General features: G+C 40.0%; 2 protein-coding genes across 2 annotated transcripts; both read left to right on the forward strand.

Moving 5' to 3' along the window:
* Window positions 1-1,182: 1,182 nt before the first annotated feature.
* LOC146636883 (uncharacterized) lies at window positions 1,183-2,443 on the forward strand. Its single transcript, XM_085349722.1, has 5 exons — window positions 1,183-1,225; window positions 1,379-1,723; window positions 1,803-1,922; window positions 2,004-2,038; window positions 2,324-2,443. Exons 1-5 carry the CDS (start codon window positions 1,183-1,185, stop codon window positions 2,441-2,443), a joined length of 663 nt encoding a protein of 220 aa, XP_085205848.1.
* Window positions 2,444-16,869: 14,426 nt separating this feature from the next.
* On the forward strand, window positions 16,870-18,305 carry LOC146636884 (uncharacterized). The gene is made up of 6 exons (XM_085350396.1): window positions 16,870-16,909; window positions 17,061-17,399; window positions 17,575-17,616; window positions 17,714-17,821; window positions 17,910-17,944; window positions 18,204-18,305. The coding sequence occupies exons 1-6, from the start codon at window positions 16,870-16,872 to the stop codon at window positions 18,303-18,305; spliced, it is 666 nt and encodes a 221-aa protein (XP_085206522.1).
* The last annotated feature ends 1,115 nt before the right edge of the window (window positions 18,306-19,420 follow it).

A 19,420-nucleotide genomic window follows, 5' to 3' on the forward strand; every position in this document is an offset into this window, starting at 1 on the left:
ATCCCTTTATTTCAACAAAGTAACTGTATTCTGAATACCACCTTTTTAAACGGTAACTGTAATGGAATACAGTTACTCATATTTTGTATTTTAAATACTTAACGCTGGTACATGTATTCTGTTACTCCCCCAACACTGTCTATACGAGAATATGTTTGATGCACTGCAGAAAAAAAGGAATATTGTTTAGTGGAGGGGTAGCTGGATCTTTTTTGTTTTTAACCCGAACTAATTGTTCTGCCACCAACAATCATGCCAAGGTCAAAGTTAATCAAGGTGAGTTTTTTTTCATCCAATGTTTGGCTGTTTGGATTCATGCATAAATAGACACACAGTTGACCTGAAGATTGGGTTTTTCATGGTCTGTAAGGAGTCTTAGTTTTATTGCTGATTCTTCTGATTTGTTCAGGCACAAATGGGATTGATTCAGTCAGTTTATCTGGAAAAGCTGCTCAGAGTGAATTTATTTCTACACAGTAAACAAAACTTGTTGACGCGACTTCACACTAAACCAGTCTTACATTGTTTCGCAGCATCCTGAGTACTGATCAAACTTAACTGACTTAAGACTTGCATAAACTCACATCACCCTCTGCTATAGCAAGGTTAAACTTATACTGGTATTATTCCATTGCTGTCAATTAATTATCACTTTTATAGAGGTCAGATATCCACTAAAGATATAATCATGTTGTTAATTTGCTTGTGTTATTTGTGTACATGCACTCCAGCCTGTAATTTATGAAGCAACTGGCTTTCTTATTGCATGACTGTTCTAAAATATTAACCTGAATATAAACTTTTAACTGCAGGAGCTATCTAGTTAGCTAGCTGGATACTGTACCTTTATAATGACAAAGCTGCTAGTTTAGTAAAAAAGCTTAATGACATAGACTGTGAAGTCAGTAGTTATCGTCATGTTCTGCAGTTATAAAAATCAAAGACAAAGTTAATGTGCCAGTGTCAGGAAAGGTTTACAAAAGCATTACTGAGACTGTCTAACAAACAAACCTAACAAAGAAGCGATGATATCCTGATTTTTGTTGCTGTGCTTTTCTACAAGCTCCCGTGCAGTTGGTCTGCAGTCAGTCTACACATATAAGAACAGCCCACCTCTTTATCTAGAGATCACTTTTGCTGGAGCACCATTCAGTTAGTGCCGTTGCAGTGGCCGTGTGCACAATGGTGAACTTCAACTTGCTATCATTTTTACTCTCTACTCTCAGTAAGTACACCTATCTATTTTTTATCAGTAGTTAGTTGCAATTTGTTGTTGCCATTAAATTACATTTACAAAAGTTAATTGACAACATAAGTTTTAGGTGTTGTTTCTTTCTTTGGAAATTTGTCTTTTATGAATACTTGTTGAATGTTTCAGGTTGGATATCTGTTTCACTCGCACAGTTTTACACTGTGGCGGTTGAGCCTGGACAAGAAATCACACTGCAGTGCTCCAACTTCAGCAGTTTTGCAACCCACATATTCTGGTTCAGACTGGCCGACAGACTTAATGCCAGTCGCATCTCTTTTATGCCCACTGCTAATAGTCGTGCTACCTTCTGTGACGGATTTCAAGATACTAAATTTAAGATGACATCCAACACCTCTGTGCTATTTCTCGAAATCAAACAATTGGATCCATCTGACTCTGGGTTATATTTCTGTGGAGAGTTGCACATGGGACGGCCAAGTGTTTTCACTGCAACATATTTGAAGGTTCAAGGTAAGATTGTTCTTTTACTTTAATGTTTGAGTAATTGTCAAAAAGGCAGAATATCCTATATGTGCTACTTTTTTTGTAGTTGACGTTCTTTTAGAAGATGGGTTAACCAATCTATCAACTGTGATCCTCGGCAGTTTAACTGTTTTCCTTCTACTGGTCATCATTGGTCTGGTTGTTAGCATCAGGAAACTTCATACAGGTATTTATGTGTTTGAATTTAAACTGAAATTGCAAAGGTTTTGAGTGGAGAACTGATAGATGTACTGTTTCTGCCATTTAGCTCATGACGAAATGCAGAATTTGCAGCACAGTGAGGTAATCTATTTTAACCTTGGATTCCAGTTGATTTATTGATATATTGTCTGATTCAGTTATTTAAACTGTTAGCTTCCATCAGTCAACAGCAATCCATCTAAGTTATGGTTTAATTGTTTTAGCTATGCTGAAAATGCAGAAAACAGAAAATGTTACCAAATTTCCATCTCTCCCATTTGGGCGTTACTTCAATAAATATCAGTTGGATGTCTGTGACCTGGTCGATGTCAACAGGTTAACATTTAATCCTTTGAGATTAGTGACTTCAAACATTTTCCATTACAGAATGCAGAGTCTGATGCCATGAACTATGCAGCACTGAGTTTCCATACCAGAACAAACATGAGAAGGCCTGCACCACAGAGGGAGCTGGAGCCAAATGTTTTGTACGCTGCTACGAGATAGACTCCCAAAATAACCGAACATCAGCACAAAGTGAAAGCTATCATATTTCTGTTATTTTCTGTTTGTAGAGTTGTGTACAGTTGGTGTATGTAAATCTTTACAACCACCTTTAACAAAAAAGACATTTTTTCTAATAAAGATTTAAACAAAATGTGCTGTACCTGCTAATACTTTCTGATTTTCTAGCTATATCTCCGTCTCCCACCACAGCTGCTATGACTTTATCTGAGCGCAAACCACTGTAGATGGTAGGTGATGGAGGAGTTAGTGAAGACTGATAAATAATGCAGACTATTTTATATTGAGAGTGAGTGAGACTCTTTCAATGTAATAGTGAGAGAGGCATAAAGGTGTGTGAGATGTGTTCAACAAGAAGAGACAAAATGCTCTTTTGTCTCTCATCAGGGCCACAGGCAACTGTTGTGTATGCTGCCACCACACAGGTTCAGGAGGGAAGTGATTTGCTGCTCAGAGTGGAATGAATGACGTTTTCCCCCTGCTGTTTGTGAGACAACTGTGGGTGCAGTTGTTACTTTTGCTTCTCATTTTGCACTGAAAATCCTAGTTTGTCTTTTTGGACCTTGAAAGTGCAAGAAAAAATATTCTTGCCCACACTGTATTTTAACTTGAATAATATCTACACTTAGCAATGAATCAGGAAAGTTCTGTGTTAATGTAATATTTTGCATTTTTACCCCAGAGTCACCTCAAACCTTCTGTTCTTCAGTAGTGAACGCAGCCTGTCAGTCCACTGTTCATCTCAGCTGTATAGATGACAGGTGTGCACGTTATTATTTGTAAAACTCTGTGATACAGGCCGATGAGTCCGAGAAGTTCTCTTCTGTCTGATATCAGTGACACTGAACTTTAGTGAAACTCTCTTTGAAGTGGATCCAACGTTATCAGACACCAAGCACCAAATAGATAAACTGTCATAGAGGAACAGGATGCTTGATGGTGATATTTCAACACTTTGTCAAACTTATGTTTCAGAACATCTGCACTAAATTTTTGTCTATAAAGGTGACTGTAGAGGTGACTGTTGTTGTGATTCAGGGCTATATAAATAAAACTAAAGTGAATCCGATTATTAAGTGATGACGTGACAAATCCTACTTCCAGGCCTAAAGTAGTCTGCATTTAATATGGCTTTTGTGTTGTTAACATGTTTAATGCTTTGTATTTTCTTCTATTTAATCTCAAAAAGCTCCTAAAAAAGTCAGTGATCACCTTTGACCTCCCTCGGCTTTTATTACCGCTAATCATTTATTTAAGCTCAGTTTTTAAAACCTTACGATGTAACTACAGCCCAGCCCATGCAGCAGTATATGAATGACTAACCTCGTATTGTGGATGGATTATCTCAGTTGTTCTCCTGGCTGAAGTTTGGTCCTTTTACAGCATCCTGCCATGCAATTACATTTGTTCCTGACCACCGAGAACACTCACATTAACTTTTATCGAGTGGAAAAAAAGTTAGCTTGTTTATATTATGCTAACATAGCTGTGTCGCTAGCGGTCACGTAGCAGATCATTATATACCAGCTAGTCAAACTTCAGTAACCCTACAAACGTCACTGCTGTTTAGTTTTCTGTCTTCATTTATGCTGGAAGTGATAGCAGAGCTGTACGTTTTAATTTGTTTCCAAAACCCCGCAGTCAGGACATGCTATATTGTATTTAGATTGAAGCTAGCGAGCTAACTTCCTGCTAACTTCTAACTCCGTTAAATGTCATAAATTCCGTTGGATGCCTGGATGTTAAACTCAGTTGTTACACCTGGTAGAGCAGAACGCTGATAATTTTATTAAAGATGAAAGACTTAAGACAGTGTTTTAACTCTCAGTAACGCCACAGTGATCATTTGAGATATGGACCTGCAGCAGAGTTTAGGCCCAGACACGGTTAGTGACGTCAGACTGAACGATCGGATTGAAGTGTGGTCCTAAATAAATCATGTAACGTGACCATCGCAAACTGAGGTTTTGGTAACAGTTTCGACAGCTGGTGAGAAGCAAGGATTCGATTTGCTCATGTATATTAAAAAAAACTACCCAATCTCTCACTATTTCTGCTGTGGACTCTGAAACAATATAGAAGATCAATTAACTTAAACCTTGAGATTTAAAAGATAATTAAATAAATATTGTCATATTCAAATGATTGATGTCATTTAGAGAAAGAGAGAGACATCTGGGTGAGTTCCACTGACTTTTATCAGCAGAGACAAGCACACTGCAGTATGAATTCATAAATTCATCACAGCCTACGGTTTTGAGGAGACAATAACCAGACAGGAATTTCCAGCTCTAACTGCCATCTATGTAACGTGACCATCGCAAACTGAGGTTTTGGTACATGTATACACATGTACTATTTTTTTCTACTTTCAAACAATTAATCTTATTTGCTGCATCAAGTAACTGAATCCTCACTTTAGCTCGTTATCCATATTCTGTGGGGGGGGGAATAACAGTATGAAAGCCTAAATAAACATTCAAGAAAAGCAATATCCGATAATTAGATCATCCTGTTTCTTTTTATTCCCGTTGACACTTCTGGTTTAAATATCTCTAAACAGCAGGAGAAATGCATGCAGGTTCAGCAGTTAAAACCTCAGACAGAGTGAATGCACCATGCACATGTCACATGATAAAGAATTCACAGCAGGATATGTTGCAAATAAACTTAAGGAGGGTTTTGCTCAGATTTAAAAGGTATTGGTATTGGTGAGAATTAGTCTGATAATTTTATAAATGCTGCCTTTAGCTTTTTCAAGGAAAAACACGTTTGAACTTTTGAAATGATTAAAAAAAACATACCAACTACTGGAAAACTTCAACATTAACCAAATACATGAAAGCTCTGAGAGTTTTCTTTTATTTATTTTGACCTTACAAAAAGGGAAACTGATTCAGCCTCAAAATACCTAAAAACACTTTTCTACTCTAAACATTCACACATTCATACACTATTTTTGCATCTAAAAACAAACATTTGCTCCCGACAGCATGAAGACTGGAGGAGTCACCAACCTTCTGAATGGCAAATGATTTACTCTGCCTCTGAAATGAAAACCACTGTGGCTGTGACTGTTGCTCGGGATCATAGCCAGTACCTCTGCTGTCAGGTTAGAAATGAGAAATTTAAGGCTAGAGTGAGTAACGGCTAGGTGGTTCAACTCAAAAGTTTAAGATGTGAGAAATGAAATTTGAGAAATTTAATGTGAGACAGTTTTTCCTCTTTAATGGAAAAGAGACCAGACAGGACATTGACAAGTTTTGTTATTTAGTTATTTTCAAAGTTATAATGGAGGTATCAACACTGAGTGAGGTACACATTATATATTAACAGGTGTTTTGCCTGAAATGAACTTAAATGAAAACATGAACTACTGACACATACAGTACTTTCAACACTTTCTTTGGTTGTCTAAGTGTCCATATCACAGTGAACAAGTACATTCTCACATACATTTCATTCTCCTTGTGGTTGTGCTGCTTATTTTCCTGTAGTATTTATACGTTTTGTGTGACGAATCAGAAACAGGCTGCCCCTTTACTTAGATACACTGTTACTGGAGCACAGTTTAGAGCTGCAGTCCTACTGTGTGCATCACGATAAGCCTGCTAACTGCATTTCTCAATAGGTAAGTCCAGGTGTTGTCTTCAATACAACAAACACCAATGAATACTTGCAATTTCTTTCAGATTCAGCGTTTGATACCTGTAGAATTGTCAGGTCTCAGTCTCATACAGGGAGTGCAGAATTATTAGGCAAGTTGTATTTTTGAGGAATAATTTTATTATTGAACAACAACCATGTTCTCAATGAACCCAAAAAACTCATTAATATCAAAGCTGAATGTTTTTGGAAGTAGTTTTTAGTTTGTTTTTAGTTTTAGCTATTTTAGGGGGATATCTGTGTGTGCAGGTGACTATTACTGTGCATAATTATTAGGCAACTTAACAAAAATCAAATATATACCCATTACAATTATTTATTTGTACCAGTGAAACCAATATAACATCTCCACATTCACAAATATACATTTCTGACATTCAAAAACAAAACAAAAACAAATCAGCGACCAATATAGCCACCTTTCTTTGCAAGGACACTCAAAAGCCTGCCATCCATGGATTCTGTCAGTGTTTTGATCTGTTCACCATCAACATTGCGTGCAGCAGCAACCACAGCCTCCCAGACACTGTTCAGAGAGGTGTACTGTTTTCCCTCCTTGTAAATCTCACATTTGATGATGGACCACAGGTTCTCAATGGGGTTCAGATCAGGTGAACAAGGAGGCCATGTCATTAGTTTTTCTTCTTTTATACCCTTTCTTGCCAGCCACGCTGTGGAGTACTTGGACGCGTGTGATGGAGCATTGTCCTGCATGAAAATCATGTTTTTCTTGAAGGATGCAGACTTCTTCCTGTACCACTGCTTGAAGAAGGTGTCTTCCAGAAACTGGCAGTAGGACTGGGAGTTGAGCTTGACTCCATCCTCAACCTGAAAAGGCCCCACAAGCTCATCTTTGATGATACCAGCCCAAACCAGTACTCCACCTTGCTGGCGTCTGAGTTGGACTGGAGCTCTCTGCCCTTTACCAATCCAGCCACGGGCCCATCCATCTGGCCCATCAAGACTCACTCTCATTTCATCAGTCCATAAAACCTTAGAAAAACCAGTCTTGAGATATTTCTTGGCCCAGTCTTGACGTTTCAGCTTGTGTGTCTTGTTCAGTGGTGGTCGTCTTTCAGCCTTTCTTACCTTGGCCATGTCTCTGAGTATTGCACACCTTGTGCTTTTGGGCACTCCAGTGATGTTGCAGCTCTGAAATATGGCCAAACTGGTGGCAAGTGGCATCTTGGCAGCTGCACGCTTGACTTTTCTCAGTTCATGGGCAGTTATTTTGCGCCTTGGTTTTTCCACACGCTTCTTGCGACCCTGTTGACTATTTTGAATGGAACGCTTGATTGTTCGATGATCACGCTTCACAAGCTTTGCAATTTTGAGACTGCTGCATCCCTCTGCAAGATATCTCACTATTTTTGACTTTTCTGAGCCTCTCAAGTCCTTCTTTTGACCCATTTTGCCAAAGGAAAGGAAGTTGCCTAATAATTATGCACACCTGATATAGGGTGTTGATGTCATTAGACCACACCCCTTCTCATTACAGAGATGCACATCACCTAATATGCTTAATTGGTAGTAGGCTTTCGAGCCTATACAGCTTGGAGTAAGACAACATGCATGAAGAGGATGATGTGGACAAAATACTCATTTGCCTAATAATTCTGCACTCCCTGTATTTTCATGGTGACGTCATACAGCAATGTACCGACATTAGTTCACCTGATAACATTGTTTCTTTCTGTGATGGATTTTTAAAGAATGCCAAGTTTAACATCAAACACTGTATTGCGTATCTTAAAGTTAAGTAAGTTGATTCTTAATCAGGTCTGTATTTCTGTGTAGAGTTCAATAATGGGAGTAATTGTCAGGAGAATCTAACTATAGGTTCAGGGTAAGAGTTTTATAAAGTCTTGTGTGTAATCATTGTACAACTATACATCTGTGCACATTTATTCATTTTATTCACAAATGAGAGAGTGCTATGTTAAAACTTTAATTTTAATTATCTTACAGTGGAACATCTACAGCTAAACTTTGTTGAGTCAGTATTAAAAACTAATTTAAAAACAAATAATACAGTGACCCGATATGTCTTCTGTCTTTCAGGTCTATTCAGGTGGGTTTGGCAGTTGCAGTATAGTTTTATTCATGTGATACCAATTGTCGCACAATTCACAACAACAATTGTCCCAAGATGGATCACAGTTGGAGCAGTGGTAAAAATTTCTTTGAAGGCTGTGTGGGCCTCAGAGGACCAAGTGAACGGCACCTTAGTGAAGGTGAGACAGGTGAGTGGAGGGGCTACTTGACTGTAGTTCTTGATGAACTGCCTGGAGTTGTTTCTGAGCCTGTGCAGGAGGTGCAGGCCACCGCCTTGACCTTCCTCTGATCTGTCTTCATCTGCAGAGGTTGCAGAGAAAGAAGGAAGAAATTTGCATGTGGTGTGTCTGGATCTCACCAAGACCTCACAACTCTTACCACAACAAAGATGTGTACTCAGAGCCTTCTCAGATAGCTCCAAGGTAACATCAACATGGCTCAAATGAAGATCAAGTCAAGCAATGCAGAAGCATTTCCATCATCTAGGAAAAGTTGACTGAAAAATACTTGCTTGCTTTACTCGTCACCATCAACACTGAAGCAGACAGTGGTCAGCTACATTGTACACAGGACTGGAAGCTGCTGGAGGACCTAGGCCAAAAACTCTACTTCCCCCTTGAGATTGTCTACACTGACATTGTGCTATGGTGGGCATCACTCCAGTTTGTTTTACATCATTGACCTTACTGTACCATGAGATGATGCACTGGAGGAGGACAATGAGCACAAGAAGCTAAAGTACACGGAACTGATAACAACACCAGTTGAAATTGTCTCCATAGGTTTTGCATCCATTTTAGCAGGTTGCAAGGCTTTTCCGGGAGTTGGGAGTGCGAGAGTAGATCCATCAGCAAGTGGTGAAGAATCTCTCCAGAAATGCTGATAAAGGCAGTCATTGGTTCTGGCTCAAAAGACGGAACTTTAGTTTGGTCTCAATTGTGTAAGGAACATAAACACTTGCCGGACTTCAGCCAGGCCACAACTAGATGGTAGATGGTGTTTTGGGGGTGAGCCTGGGACACTGGGATTGACCACTAAACCTTCCAGAGATGTGGTGGGCTTATCAGTGAAACATCAAGGAAAAAGGTATGGAACGCCAGGACTGCCATAATGAAATAATTACAGTAATTGTCGGGCTATAAGCCGCTACTTTTTGCACAAGCTTTGAACCCGGCGGCTTTTAGTCAGGTGCGGCTTTTCTATGGATTGTCCATGATTTTTGTCATATCGTAAGACGATTTGTTTTCTTTGTTCCGCTGTTGTACGGCACTACGTTGCCTGGCGGAAGGGCATGTGATCAGACACACAGTATCGGGGTTCAAGAGTGGTATGTTGGTCACATGTCCATCCGCCAAGCAACGTAGTGCCGTGCAAGTAGCGCGAAAAACAAACTTCAAAGTAGCGCTACGCGTTCAGCGGGAGGCGTGGATGACGAGCGGCAATAAACTTGCGAAAAGCAAGTTATGCTCAACTCCACCGGTGGAATCTGACAGCGTGGAAAAGTGTGAAAACATCCATGATCACCAACGGATTTCGAAGGGCTGGACTGCTGCATGATGGAGAGGAGGACACCGCCACGGCCCTTCTGAGGGTGTTCGACAAGGATTTGTTTGGTTTTGAAAGTGACAACGAAGGAAAGAAGCTGAGAGTGGATGACGAAGCCATCCTGAGTCTGTTCGTTTCCAACACTGGAGAAGAGGACTTTGGTGGTTTTAGTGCGCAGGAAGAAGAGAAAGATGGTGGTGAATGACTGACTTTTCTTCTTGTTAAAGACGTGTCACTGCACCTGAGCCTAGAAGGTAGTCCGAATCTATTTTTCTGGTGTGCTGTAGGATATTGTTATGTACTACATTTGTTACTCATTTATGAAGCACAGTACATGTTTCGTACTTGTAATTACCGCTACTTGTACATATACCTAAAAAGTTATGCAAATATGTACCCATAACTTGTTTTTCAAAATATTAATAAAAGGGGTGTGTCTCCAAACAGCCATCTCTTTCCTGACAATTCCCTTTGTGCATATTCTCTTACATATGATAAGTCAACATTGAAACACCTGCGGCTTTTAGTCAGGTGTGGCTAATGTATGTACAAAACAGGCTTTTCCCCTGATTTTAGCTTGTGCGGCTAATATTCAGGTGCGCTTTGTAGTCTGGGAAATACGGTAAATACACCATTAAATAATTAATTAAATGTGGCAATAATCAATTAAAATCGAAAATAATTAATTACATAAATATTTACGACACAAATTAATTAATTATTGACACATTTAATTAATTATTGACACATTTAAATAATTATTTAATAGCGTATTTAATTAATTCATTTTGGCACAGTTGACTCCTTCTCTCATGGTCTGACCAGCCCTGCTGGGCGACCTGATCATTTATGTTTGAGTTTATTTTGATGGAGCCGCGCTTCCCCGGAGGCAGGTCCGCCGACCCGGAACTACCTCCATTTGGAGCTTCGGCACACCGCCGATTAATCAACATTCGCCAGCTGCCATGAATTATCCACCATCAGACCCTGATGTATTTAACACGGTGACCAGGCTTCAGTCAGTGCTGGATCATTAGACTAAACTCGTTAGTAGTGTCTTGATAGTGTGCTCTTTCCAACTCGCTTTCGGATTTCGGATTTTTTTGTCTTTCGCACCAGGAGGTACTTGTTTTGTTATCTACTTGTTTTGATTACATAATGTCAGACTTTTCAGACTTTTAGAAGAATAATTACAGTTATTTAATGAAAGTGATTTAAACTGCAGCCATGCACCCTTTGAAGACAAATGTTGCAGGTAACGTATAAAGCCTGTGCCACAGGAAGATTTCAGCACTAACAACAAATATGAAATGACTTTATTGATTCAAAGACTAAGAGACGTTAGTTACAAAACTTTCCTCTTGCTGATCTTATATGAGTAACGCAAAAAACAAAAATGATGAAATCATAGGAGCTATGGTATAAGGTATGTTTCTCTTAAATTAATTCCATCAAGTTTTATATGAAACACAAACGTGATTTTAGTTTGAATACACTGACATTTGTAATTGTTTCACAGTTTCTATTATCTTGTATGAGAAAAGGGGGAGTTTCTTTCTTGACATTTGAACAAACAGAAAGTTTGTAGCAACACTGTTTATCAAAGGCTTTTAGCATTGCAATAAAACCACACGCAAAAAATAGCTGAACTGCTTTCACATAAAAGTTTCACATCTCTCTTTCAGCTGTTTAGGTCAACTGCTTTAATGCATTTGAAAAGGGTGACATGCTTTTAGAGAAAAAACATACTGGTCCAGTAAGAGGCTCTACTCTGAATCCAAATGCCTGGTTAGCGACAGAGTTTAGAGAAGAAAGTCCAGGCTGGTTTCATTTGACAAAAAGCAGCAAAACTAAGTTGTGCCTCTTTGAGTCCTTTAAATTGTTCCTCATACTCAATGAGCTTGTAAAGGTTAATAATTTACAACGTTACTCAGGCAAGTCTGCTGGAGACGTGTGTCCCCACGTCCTTAATGCCTATGCCCCCCAGCTGTGTGGAGTCTTCCATAAACTGTTCAGTCTGAGTCTGCAGAGGGTCTCAGTGCTGTGGATGACATCATGCCTCGTCCCTGTACCAAAGACAAAGACCCTGGAAAGGCTCATCCTGGACCAGCTCCGACCCATTGTCAGACCACATCTGGATCCCCTTCAGTTCGCTTACCAGCCCTGTCTTGGAACTTTGGATACCACCATCTACCTGCTTAATCGTGTCTACACCCATCTGGACCAGCCGGCGAGCACTGTGAAGGTCATGTTTTTTGACTTTTCCAGTGCTTTCAACACCATCAAGCCGAGCCTCCCGGGTGATAAGCTAACAACGATGCAGGTGGATGCTTCTCTGATGTCCTGGATTGTTGATTACCTGACAGGAAGACCACAATATGTACGTCTCCCACAGTGTGTGTCTGACAAGGTAATCAGCAACACAGGGGCACCACAAGGGACCGTCCTCTCTCCCTTCCTCTTCACCCTCTACACCACAGACTTCAGTCACTGCACAGAGACCTGCCATCTTCAGGAGTTTTCTGATGACTCTGTGGTGGTTGGATGCATCAGCAGGGATGATGAGACAGAGTACCGGGCTGTGGTCGACTCCTTTGTCACGTGGTGTGAGCAGAATCATCTTCAGCTCAACGTGGCAAAGACCAAGGAAACACTTGAATCCTGTTTCAATCCAGGGGGTCAGTGTTGACATTGTGGAGGACTATAAATACCTCAGAGTATACATTGACAATAACTGGACTGGGCTAAAAACACCACAGCACTTTACAGAAAGGGCCAAAGTCACCTCTATTTTTTGAGGTGACTGAGGTCCTTCAACATCTGCCAGACTATGCTCAGGATTTTCTACGAGTCTGTTGTGGCCAGTGCAATCCTCTACGCCATTGCATGCTGCGGGAGCAGATTGAAGGTTGCTGATGCTAACAGACTCAATAAACTGTTCCGTAAGGCCAGTAATGTCGTGGGGATGGAGCTGTACTCCCTTAAGGTGGTGTCCGAAAAGGCGGATGTTGTCCAAAATAAAGAAAATGTTGGATAATACCTCCCACCCACTCCATGACATGCTGGTCAGTCACAGGAGCACGTTCAGTGACTGAGAGTTCAGACTCAGAGTACCAAAAAGCACCACTGAGTGACACAGGAAATCATTCCTGCCTGTGGCCATCTCTCTGTACAACTCATCCACTTAACACACTGTATACTGCAAAAGCTACACTCTTTTTGCACACGCTCTTCTTCTTATTCAGCTATTTATCAATAAGTGACTTATATGTATATAAGTCATGTATATATTGTATATATTGCGTCCATTTCTTACTTAATGTATTCTCTGTCTTTATTAATGTTTATACTGGAGCACTGTAACCAAAATAATTTCCCCTAGGGATCAATAAAGTATTCTGATTCTGATCATATTACTGCAAGTATGTGTCAGACTGGGCATGTGATGTGAAAATAATTGACTGTTGAAGCCTTTGCAAAGACATCAATACTGCATGACCAGTCTTATCACAAGGATTGGCCAAAATTATAACAGCTCCTTTATACCCATTGTGTGGATACAGTGGGCATAAAGGAGCATTCTTTCCCATATTTGGCAATTTTCACCATCATGCTAATGCAGACCACACCCTGTCACATACCCCCATTACCCAAAAGGAGGCTAGGGAACATCCGGGTGAACCTACTCCCTCTCCCGCTTGAAGGAGTGCCCTGAACCGTTGGTGCCCCCAGCCTCCAGTGGCAGCGGTGGCACAGCAGCAGTGGAAGTGCGCTGGGGCTCCCAGCCGGCGTCAGTCCCTCCATCTCCCCAACCTCGGACCGCGCAGGTCTTTTGGGCGCCTTGACCTCAGGCTCAGGCCGAGCAGCCCCCCTGGCAAGTGGGCCTCTGTCTCCTCGCAGAGCTCCTCCACCGCTCCCGGCTGGATCTGCCCCTCGCGCAGCTCCTCCTCTACCTCTGGCAGGCGCCTCCAGCGATAGCGTGGCTGGCCCCTGCCAGGCACAAGTCGTCCCACCCGAGGACTGGGGATGGGTGCGGCAGCAGACTGGGTCCTGGCTGATTGCATCCTGGGCATCAGAACAGTCCGAAAACCCTCCACTCCCCTGCCTCCAGGAAACGCCGTTGGGGGTAGCAGCAGTGGCAGCCAAGCGCTGCCAGATTCTCGAACCTCTGCTCACCGTGCTCAAGCTGGTCTTGGAGTTCCAACCACTGCTGGCGTGACACTGGTCCTGCAATGTGGCCAGTTTGGGCCAGCTCCTTCCCTGGCAGGCCCGGTCCTGGGACGCACAGATGCGTCCATCTCACATGCAGCACTGCAGACCACACCTGCCACAATGTGGACCACCACACTCCCTGTTTCTCTGTGCCTGCTTTAGTGTTTGGTTTTTGGATTTCACTGTGTGTCATGATCCTAGGTCTTTTGACCCAGCGCTTTAAGTTTTAGTTTATGTTTGATGTTTATGGTTTATTTTTAAGTTCATTAGATTATCTAAGCTCATTTGTTTATTTCGATTCCCCTTGTGTCTTCTACCCCTGTGTTTTAGTCTCCCTTTGCCCTTTATGTGTTCAAGCTGCATGTCTTATGTTGTCAAGTTTATATTATCAAGTTTATATGTCTGCGTCTCATGTTTCCTGTTTTATTTTGAAAGTCTGTCCTAGTTCAGCGTAGTCAGCTTTGCTTCCTTTGTCTCGTTATGTCAGATTAGTCTTAGCTGTTTCCCCATGTGTTTCCACTTCCCCTAATCACCCTTTGTGTATTTAGTCTGTGTGTTTCTGTTCATTGCTCGTCAGTTGTTCCACGTCATGTTTCCAGGATTTTCCGTGTTAAGGTTTTTTTTTTGTGCAATGTTCAAGATTTTGTTCTTTACGTTTTGTGTTTAGCATTTAGTTTTCCCAGTTTGGTTCTAGTTAGGTTCTTTCTTGTGTGCATCTACCTTTTGTTTTTGTACTTTTTTATCAGCCATATTAAACGGCTCGCTTTTTGTTGATACTCAAGTTTTGGTCCAAGTTCCTTCGTGTCTGCATTTTGGGTCCGCTCTTCACAATACATAGAGTCTGCCTCTGCCAGACTGTGACACTGTGGTGGACTTGGCTCTCTTTAAAGGGAGATGGTTGGTGGGGGTGGGATGTTGGAGAGGAAAGCATGTTCATTTTTTTATAAGTTTTTTATATATGTGTATTTTTAGTGGCTAATGACTTATCAGAAGAATTAATAATAAATGCTTTCTGGAGAAAGGTCTTATGGGCATTATTTGATTATTATTTGATGTATTTTTTTAAAGAAAATTAAAATAATAAAAGTCAAATGGAAGTTGAAACCCAACTTTGTCATATAACAGCTTTCGTTGTCATAAAAGTGTTGACTTATCTTAACTCAAGGACTCTTGGACTGTGACTTTAATGGTTCCCAGTCCGTGACCCAGTGTTTCTACATTTTTTTTTTTTTAGTTCTCATTTGATATTTTCTTGTTCTTCGTACTTTAATCATGTTTTTCTAGTTCTTAGTGTCTTCTTCATTTAATCTGTTCCCTTTTGTGCTCTGGTTGTTTTGATGTCGTCTGTGTTCTCCCCAGCCCGTCATGTCTATCACCCATGCCTGTTTCTTCCCCAAGTGTCAAGCCTGTGCGTCTTGGTCTGCGTGGTTCCTGTTTTATTTTGACAGGCTCTCATCCTGTGTTCAGTTTTGCTTCCTACTGTCCTGTTAGTTTGATTATTTCCAGCTGTGTTCCCTGTTTTCCTGTGCTTATTGTCGTGTCATTCCTGCTGCAGTGTGTTTCCTTGTTCCCCTTGTTTCCATCGCTACTCCTTGTTTCTAGCTTTTTGTTTCCAGTTCTTAGTTTCTAGTTTTAGAGTTTTGTGTTTAGCTATGGTTTATAACTTTACAGCAATAAAACTCCCTTCTTTTGGGTCTACCCTTTGCCTGCCAACCAGACAACAGTGACACTATCAGCATTTTAACAACAACCAGCTTTTTAACCCTTTAAGACCTACCATAGAACCAAGTTCGCCAGAGCTTATATTATTTTACATGCTGTGGAGCCATTTTTGGGAGCATTTCAAGTTGCTATACATCAATACAACCATTATAGCCCAAACTTTAATAATATGTCTGCATTAGGTGCATAGTAATTACATAAATTGCAAAAAAGTGCAATAAACTACAAAAAAATTGAAAATCGTTTTTGTTTTTTTAACATATATTTCTAGTTAGAGAAATTTAAGAGGCTTATCCCTCAAAACTGTAAATACAAAAAAGTTACACAAACTAGTTTCCCACCACAGGAAATTTATTTTGAGTGTCTTCATAGTTTTATTTTTGAAATACACCAATTTTTATATACTGCAGGAAAAATGAAAATAAATATTATAGTGCAAATTTGCAAAATAACAGCATATGCATCAAAATAAACTATTTCCAGCAGTGCAATATGAGTCTTAAGCATCCCAGAAACGACACAGAAAGTCATAAAGTCAAACATAACTTTTTAAAACACATAACAAGTAAAACACAAGCTCATAAGGCCCCGATCGTAAAAAACTACATTTCCGCAAAATGACGTCACTTCCGGTTTCGGGCAGGTCATGCGGTCATGTGATAGTTCGCGCTGATGGACGTAGGAAGTGTTACAAACAGCTGATGGATCGGCGAAGCGTGTTTCTGGAATATCATGTTTTTGTTGCTGCAAGTGATTTTTATGCAGTTTTTGCAAAGCTATATGTGGAAGGAAACTGTGACTTAGGACAAGCTGATGGCATAAGATGTAAGTACAACTCCTCCAGTTTCATATGCAAAAAAAATTATTGCGCTAGCTTACTTGGTTGCAGAGCTACCGGGATTTAAAAATAGTTACGCAAAACAGAGCGTGCCCGCTCCGATCGGCTGTAAAGGGTTAATAATGCATGTGTTTAAAGCTGAGAAAAAATGAAACATCACTCTTCTTCTTCTTCTTTAAAGTAAAGACAAAAAATAATCTTGCAAAAAGCCCTTAAAGACTAAACACGTGTATCATGACTCTATGACCTAAACACATTTAGCTTTGAAAGCAACACAAAACTCCTCCCTCTATCACATTTATCACACTGTGGCACCCTTCCTGGTGAACACACCATCTGCGGACATTGCAGGGCAGCAGTCATGTGCAGGATGATGAACGTGATACAAGCTTTAGCCCTTGCTTGTTTCTGTAAGTTTGCTCTATTACTCTTTGACATCATTAGCTAATCTTTTATTGCATTTTTAACCTATAATAATTTAAACACATTTGCTTATTAGTAACTTTACACTCACAGGTGTAGCACCATGTAGAGCAATTAAACATCTCATTGTTTCCACAGTTTCAGGCTGGATTGCTGCCTCAGGTTCTGAGTTTCAGACCTCAGAGGTGCAGGCAGGTGAAACTGTCACTCTGCAGTGCCCCAGGATTTACACATATGACGTTACGACTTTCTGGTTCAGACTGGTCAACGGAACCACAGCCAACTCTATTGCTGTTAAGTCTGCAAGTGTTAAGTATAATGCTGAATTTCAACCTGGAAAATTTGAAATGACAGAAACAGCTTCTGATGTCGTTCTCAAAATCAAACAAGTGGATGTGTCTGACTCTGCGCTGTATTTCTGTGGATTTCTCTCAGAAGGACGTCTAAATTTAAGCGTCATGCAATTAAAGGTTGGAGGTAAGATTATTGTAAAGTCTTTGCCTCCTCATTCTTCGGTTATTACTCTTTTAATTTATATTACATATGCAATGTAATTATTGTCAACACGCTGTATACAAAGACTATGGTGGTTATAGATTAAGATAAATATAGAAATGAGGACTAAAAAAATCAAGGCTTTATTTTTGAATAGGCACTGATGAGCCTCAGGATGACATGGACTGCATCTCTAAACGTAAGTCAACATTTCTTTTATTGTGCAGATGATTAAAAACACATGAATGTGAAATAAATTTCAGCCGTGTCGCTTTTTACCTTTATTTTTGTATTAGAGGCTCACAAAGTAGCAAATCTGACGAGTGTCACCCTGGGTGTTCTGTCTGTTTTCCTGTTTATGGTCATCACTGGTCTGGCTGTTCAAAACAGGAAACTTCAGATGGGTACTTTTTACAGCTACACAATCACTCTTATAATCTTTACTCTTCACAAATGTATAATTGGTTTATGTAATAGAATAACACTAATCAGCAAATAAAGAAGAACAGAATCCGGACCACAGCACGGTGAGTCAATCTAAAAATGTACTTTTATGCTCTGATTGGCAGCGCTTAAACAAAATGTGCCTGTACAGCATTACAGTGCAAAATGACATCGTATAAAGGGAGAAATATGATTTTTAGTTTGTATGTTCCAAGTAGCTGTTGACTAATTGTCCTCTTTCCTTTAGAAATGTAACATAAACACTTCACTGTTATGGCTTATATTTGTCTATAATTATAATTAATATGTATATAATACTCATAATAAATGTGCTTTTCACAGAATCATGGATCTGATGAGGTGAACTATGCTGCAGTGACAGTTCGACCAAAACCAAAAAGAAGAGAGATCGAGCCGAATGTGATCTATGCTTCCACCAGATAGAATCAGCAGGCGACTTGAACTGACTGATGATGTTATCATGACTTAGTGTGGAAATGAAAAACTCTTGTTAAAAAAAAATAAAATTCTTTGCTGTGGTGAACCAATGCTAACTGAATTTTCATGTGTTTTCCTGTTAATTCTAAGTACTTACTTTGTCCATCAAAGTCTATTTAGCCAAACAAACATGTAGGGGAGACCGGGGATAGTTGTAACTTGGGTCAGTTGTAACACTTCTAATTTCTCCAATCAGGGCTAAGTTTAAAATCATGTGATTCACTCAATTCAGTTCTTCTCTCACTGGTGAAAAATCAGCACCCTTCGACAAACACAGACAATTTTAGAAGAAAGAAACTAATTTGTATGCTAAAAAGTAAGTTTTTTGACTTTATTTCATTTTCTAATAGCACTAACTGCTTTGCAGTTAAACTCATCAAACTTAAATTATGTTATTTGTATGTCTATGGGGATATATTCTGTGCATGTCTTTAGTGCTAATGTTTTAGGTGTTAGCTGTAATGCGAGCTAGATCGTGGCTATAGGAGTCTGGGTCAGTTGTAACAGCAACAGCCTGGGTTAGTTGTAACAACCATGCAAATGTTACAACTTACCCCACTATTACTTTAACTCATATTTTTTTGTTTTCTTTGAATTACAGTATGCCTAGGTCATGGAAAAGACAGACTGACCGAGGGGTGCCTCTCAGTATTTTGGAGAGAGCATCAAATGATGTTAGAAATCAGGGAAAGTCCACCAGATCTGTGGCAAAATTGTATGGCATTTGCCATGTCACTTTGCACCGATTTTGTAAAGAGAGGAAGAAGCTGGAAGAGCAGGGATCAATGGAACTCCCACGTGTAGGATACCATAGTGGAAAGAAGGTCTTCACTGATAAACAAGAGAAGGAATTAACAGAATACCTGATGAGAGCTGCAGATGCATTTTATGGACTATGTCCACGTGAGGTAAGCAGATAGGAAGCAATAAAGGATAAGACAAGGGAAAGTTAGAAATTTGTAATGGTAGCAATTTAAAATATAGTATATCAGAAATACTAACATATTTCGTGATTAAAATTACAGGTAAAAGAACTGGCATATCAGCTTGCAGTGAAACAT

The sequence above is a fragment of the Diplotaxodon limnothrissa genome, linkage group LG3 (assembly GCF_057381915.1).
Source record: "Diplotaxodon limnothrissa isolate DT_005_m linkage group LG3, D_limnothrissa_male_GT1.1, whole genome shotgun sequence".
NCBI classification, from domain to species: domain Eukaryota; kingdom Metazoa; phylum Chordata; class Actinopteri; order Cichliformes; family Cichlidae; genus Diplotaxodon; species Diplotaxodon limnothrissa.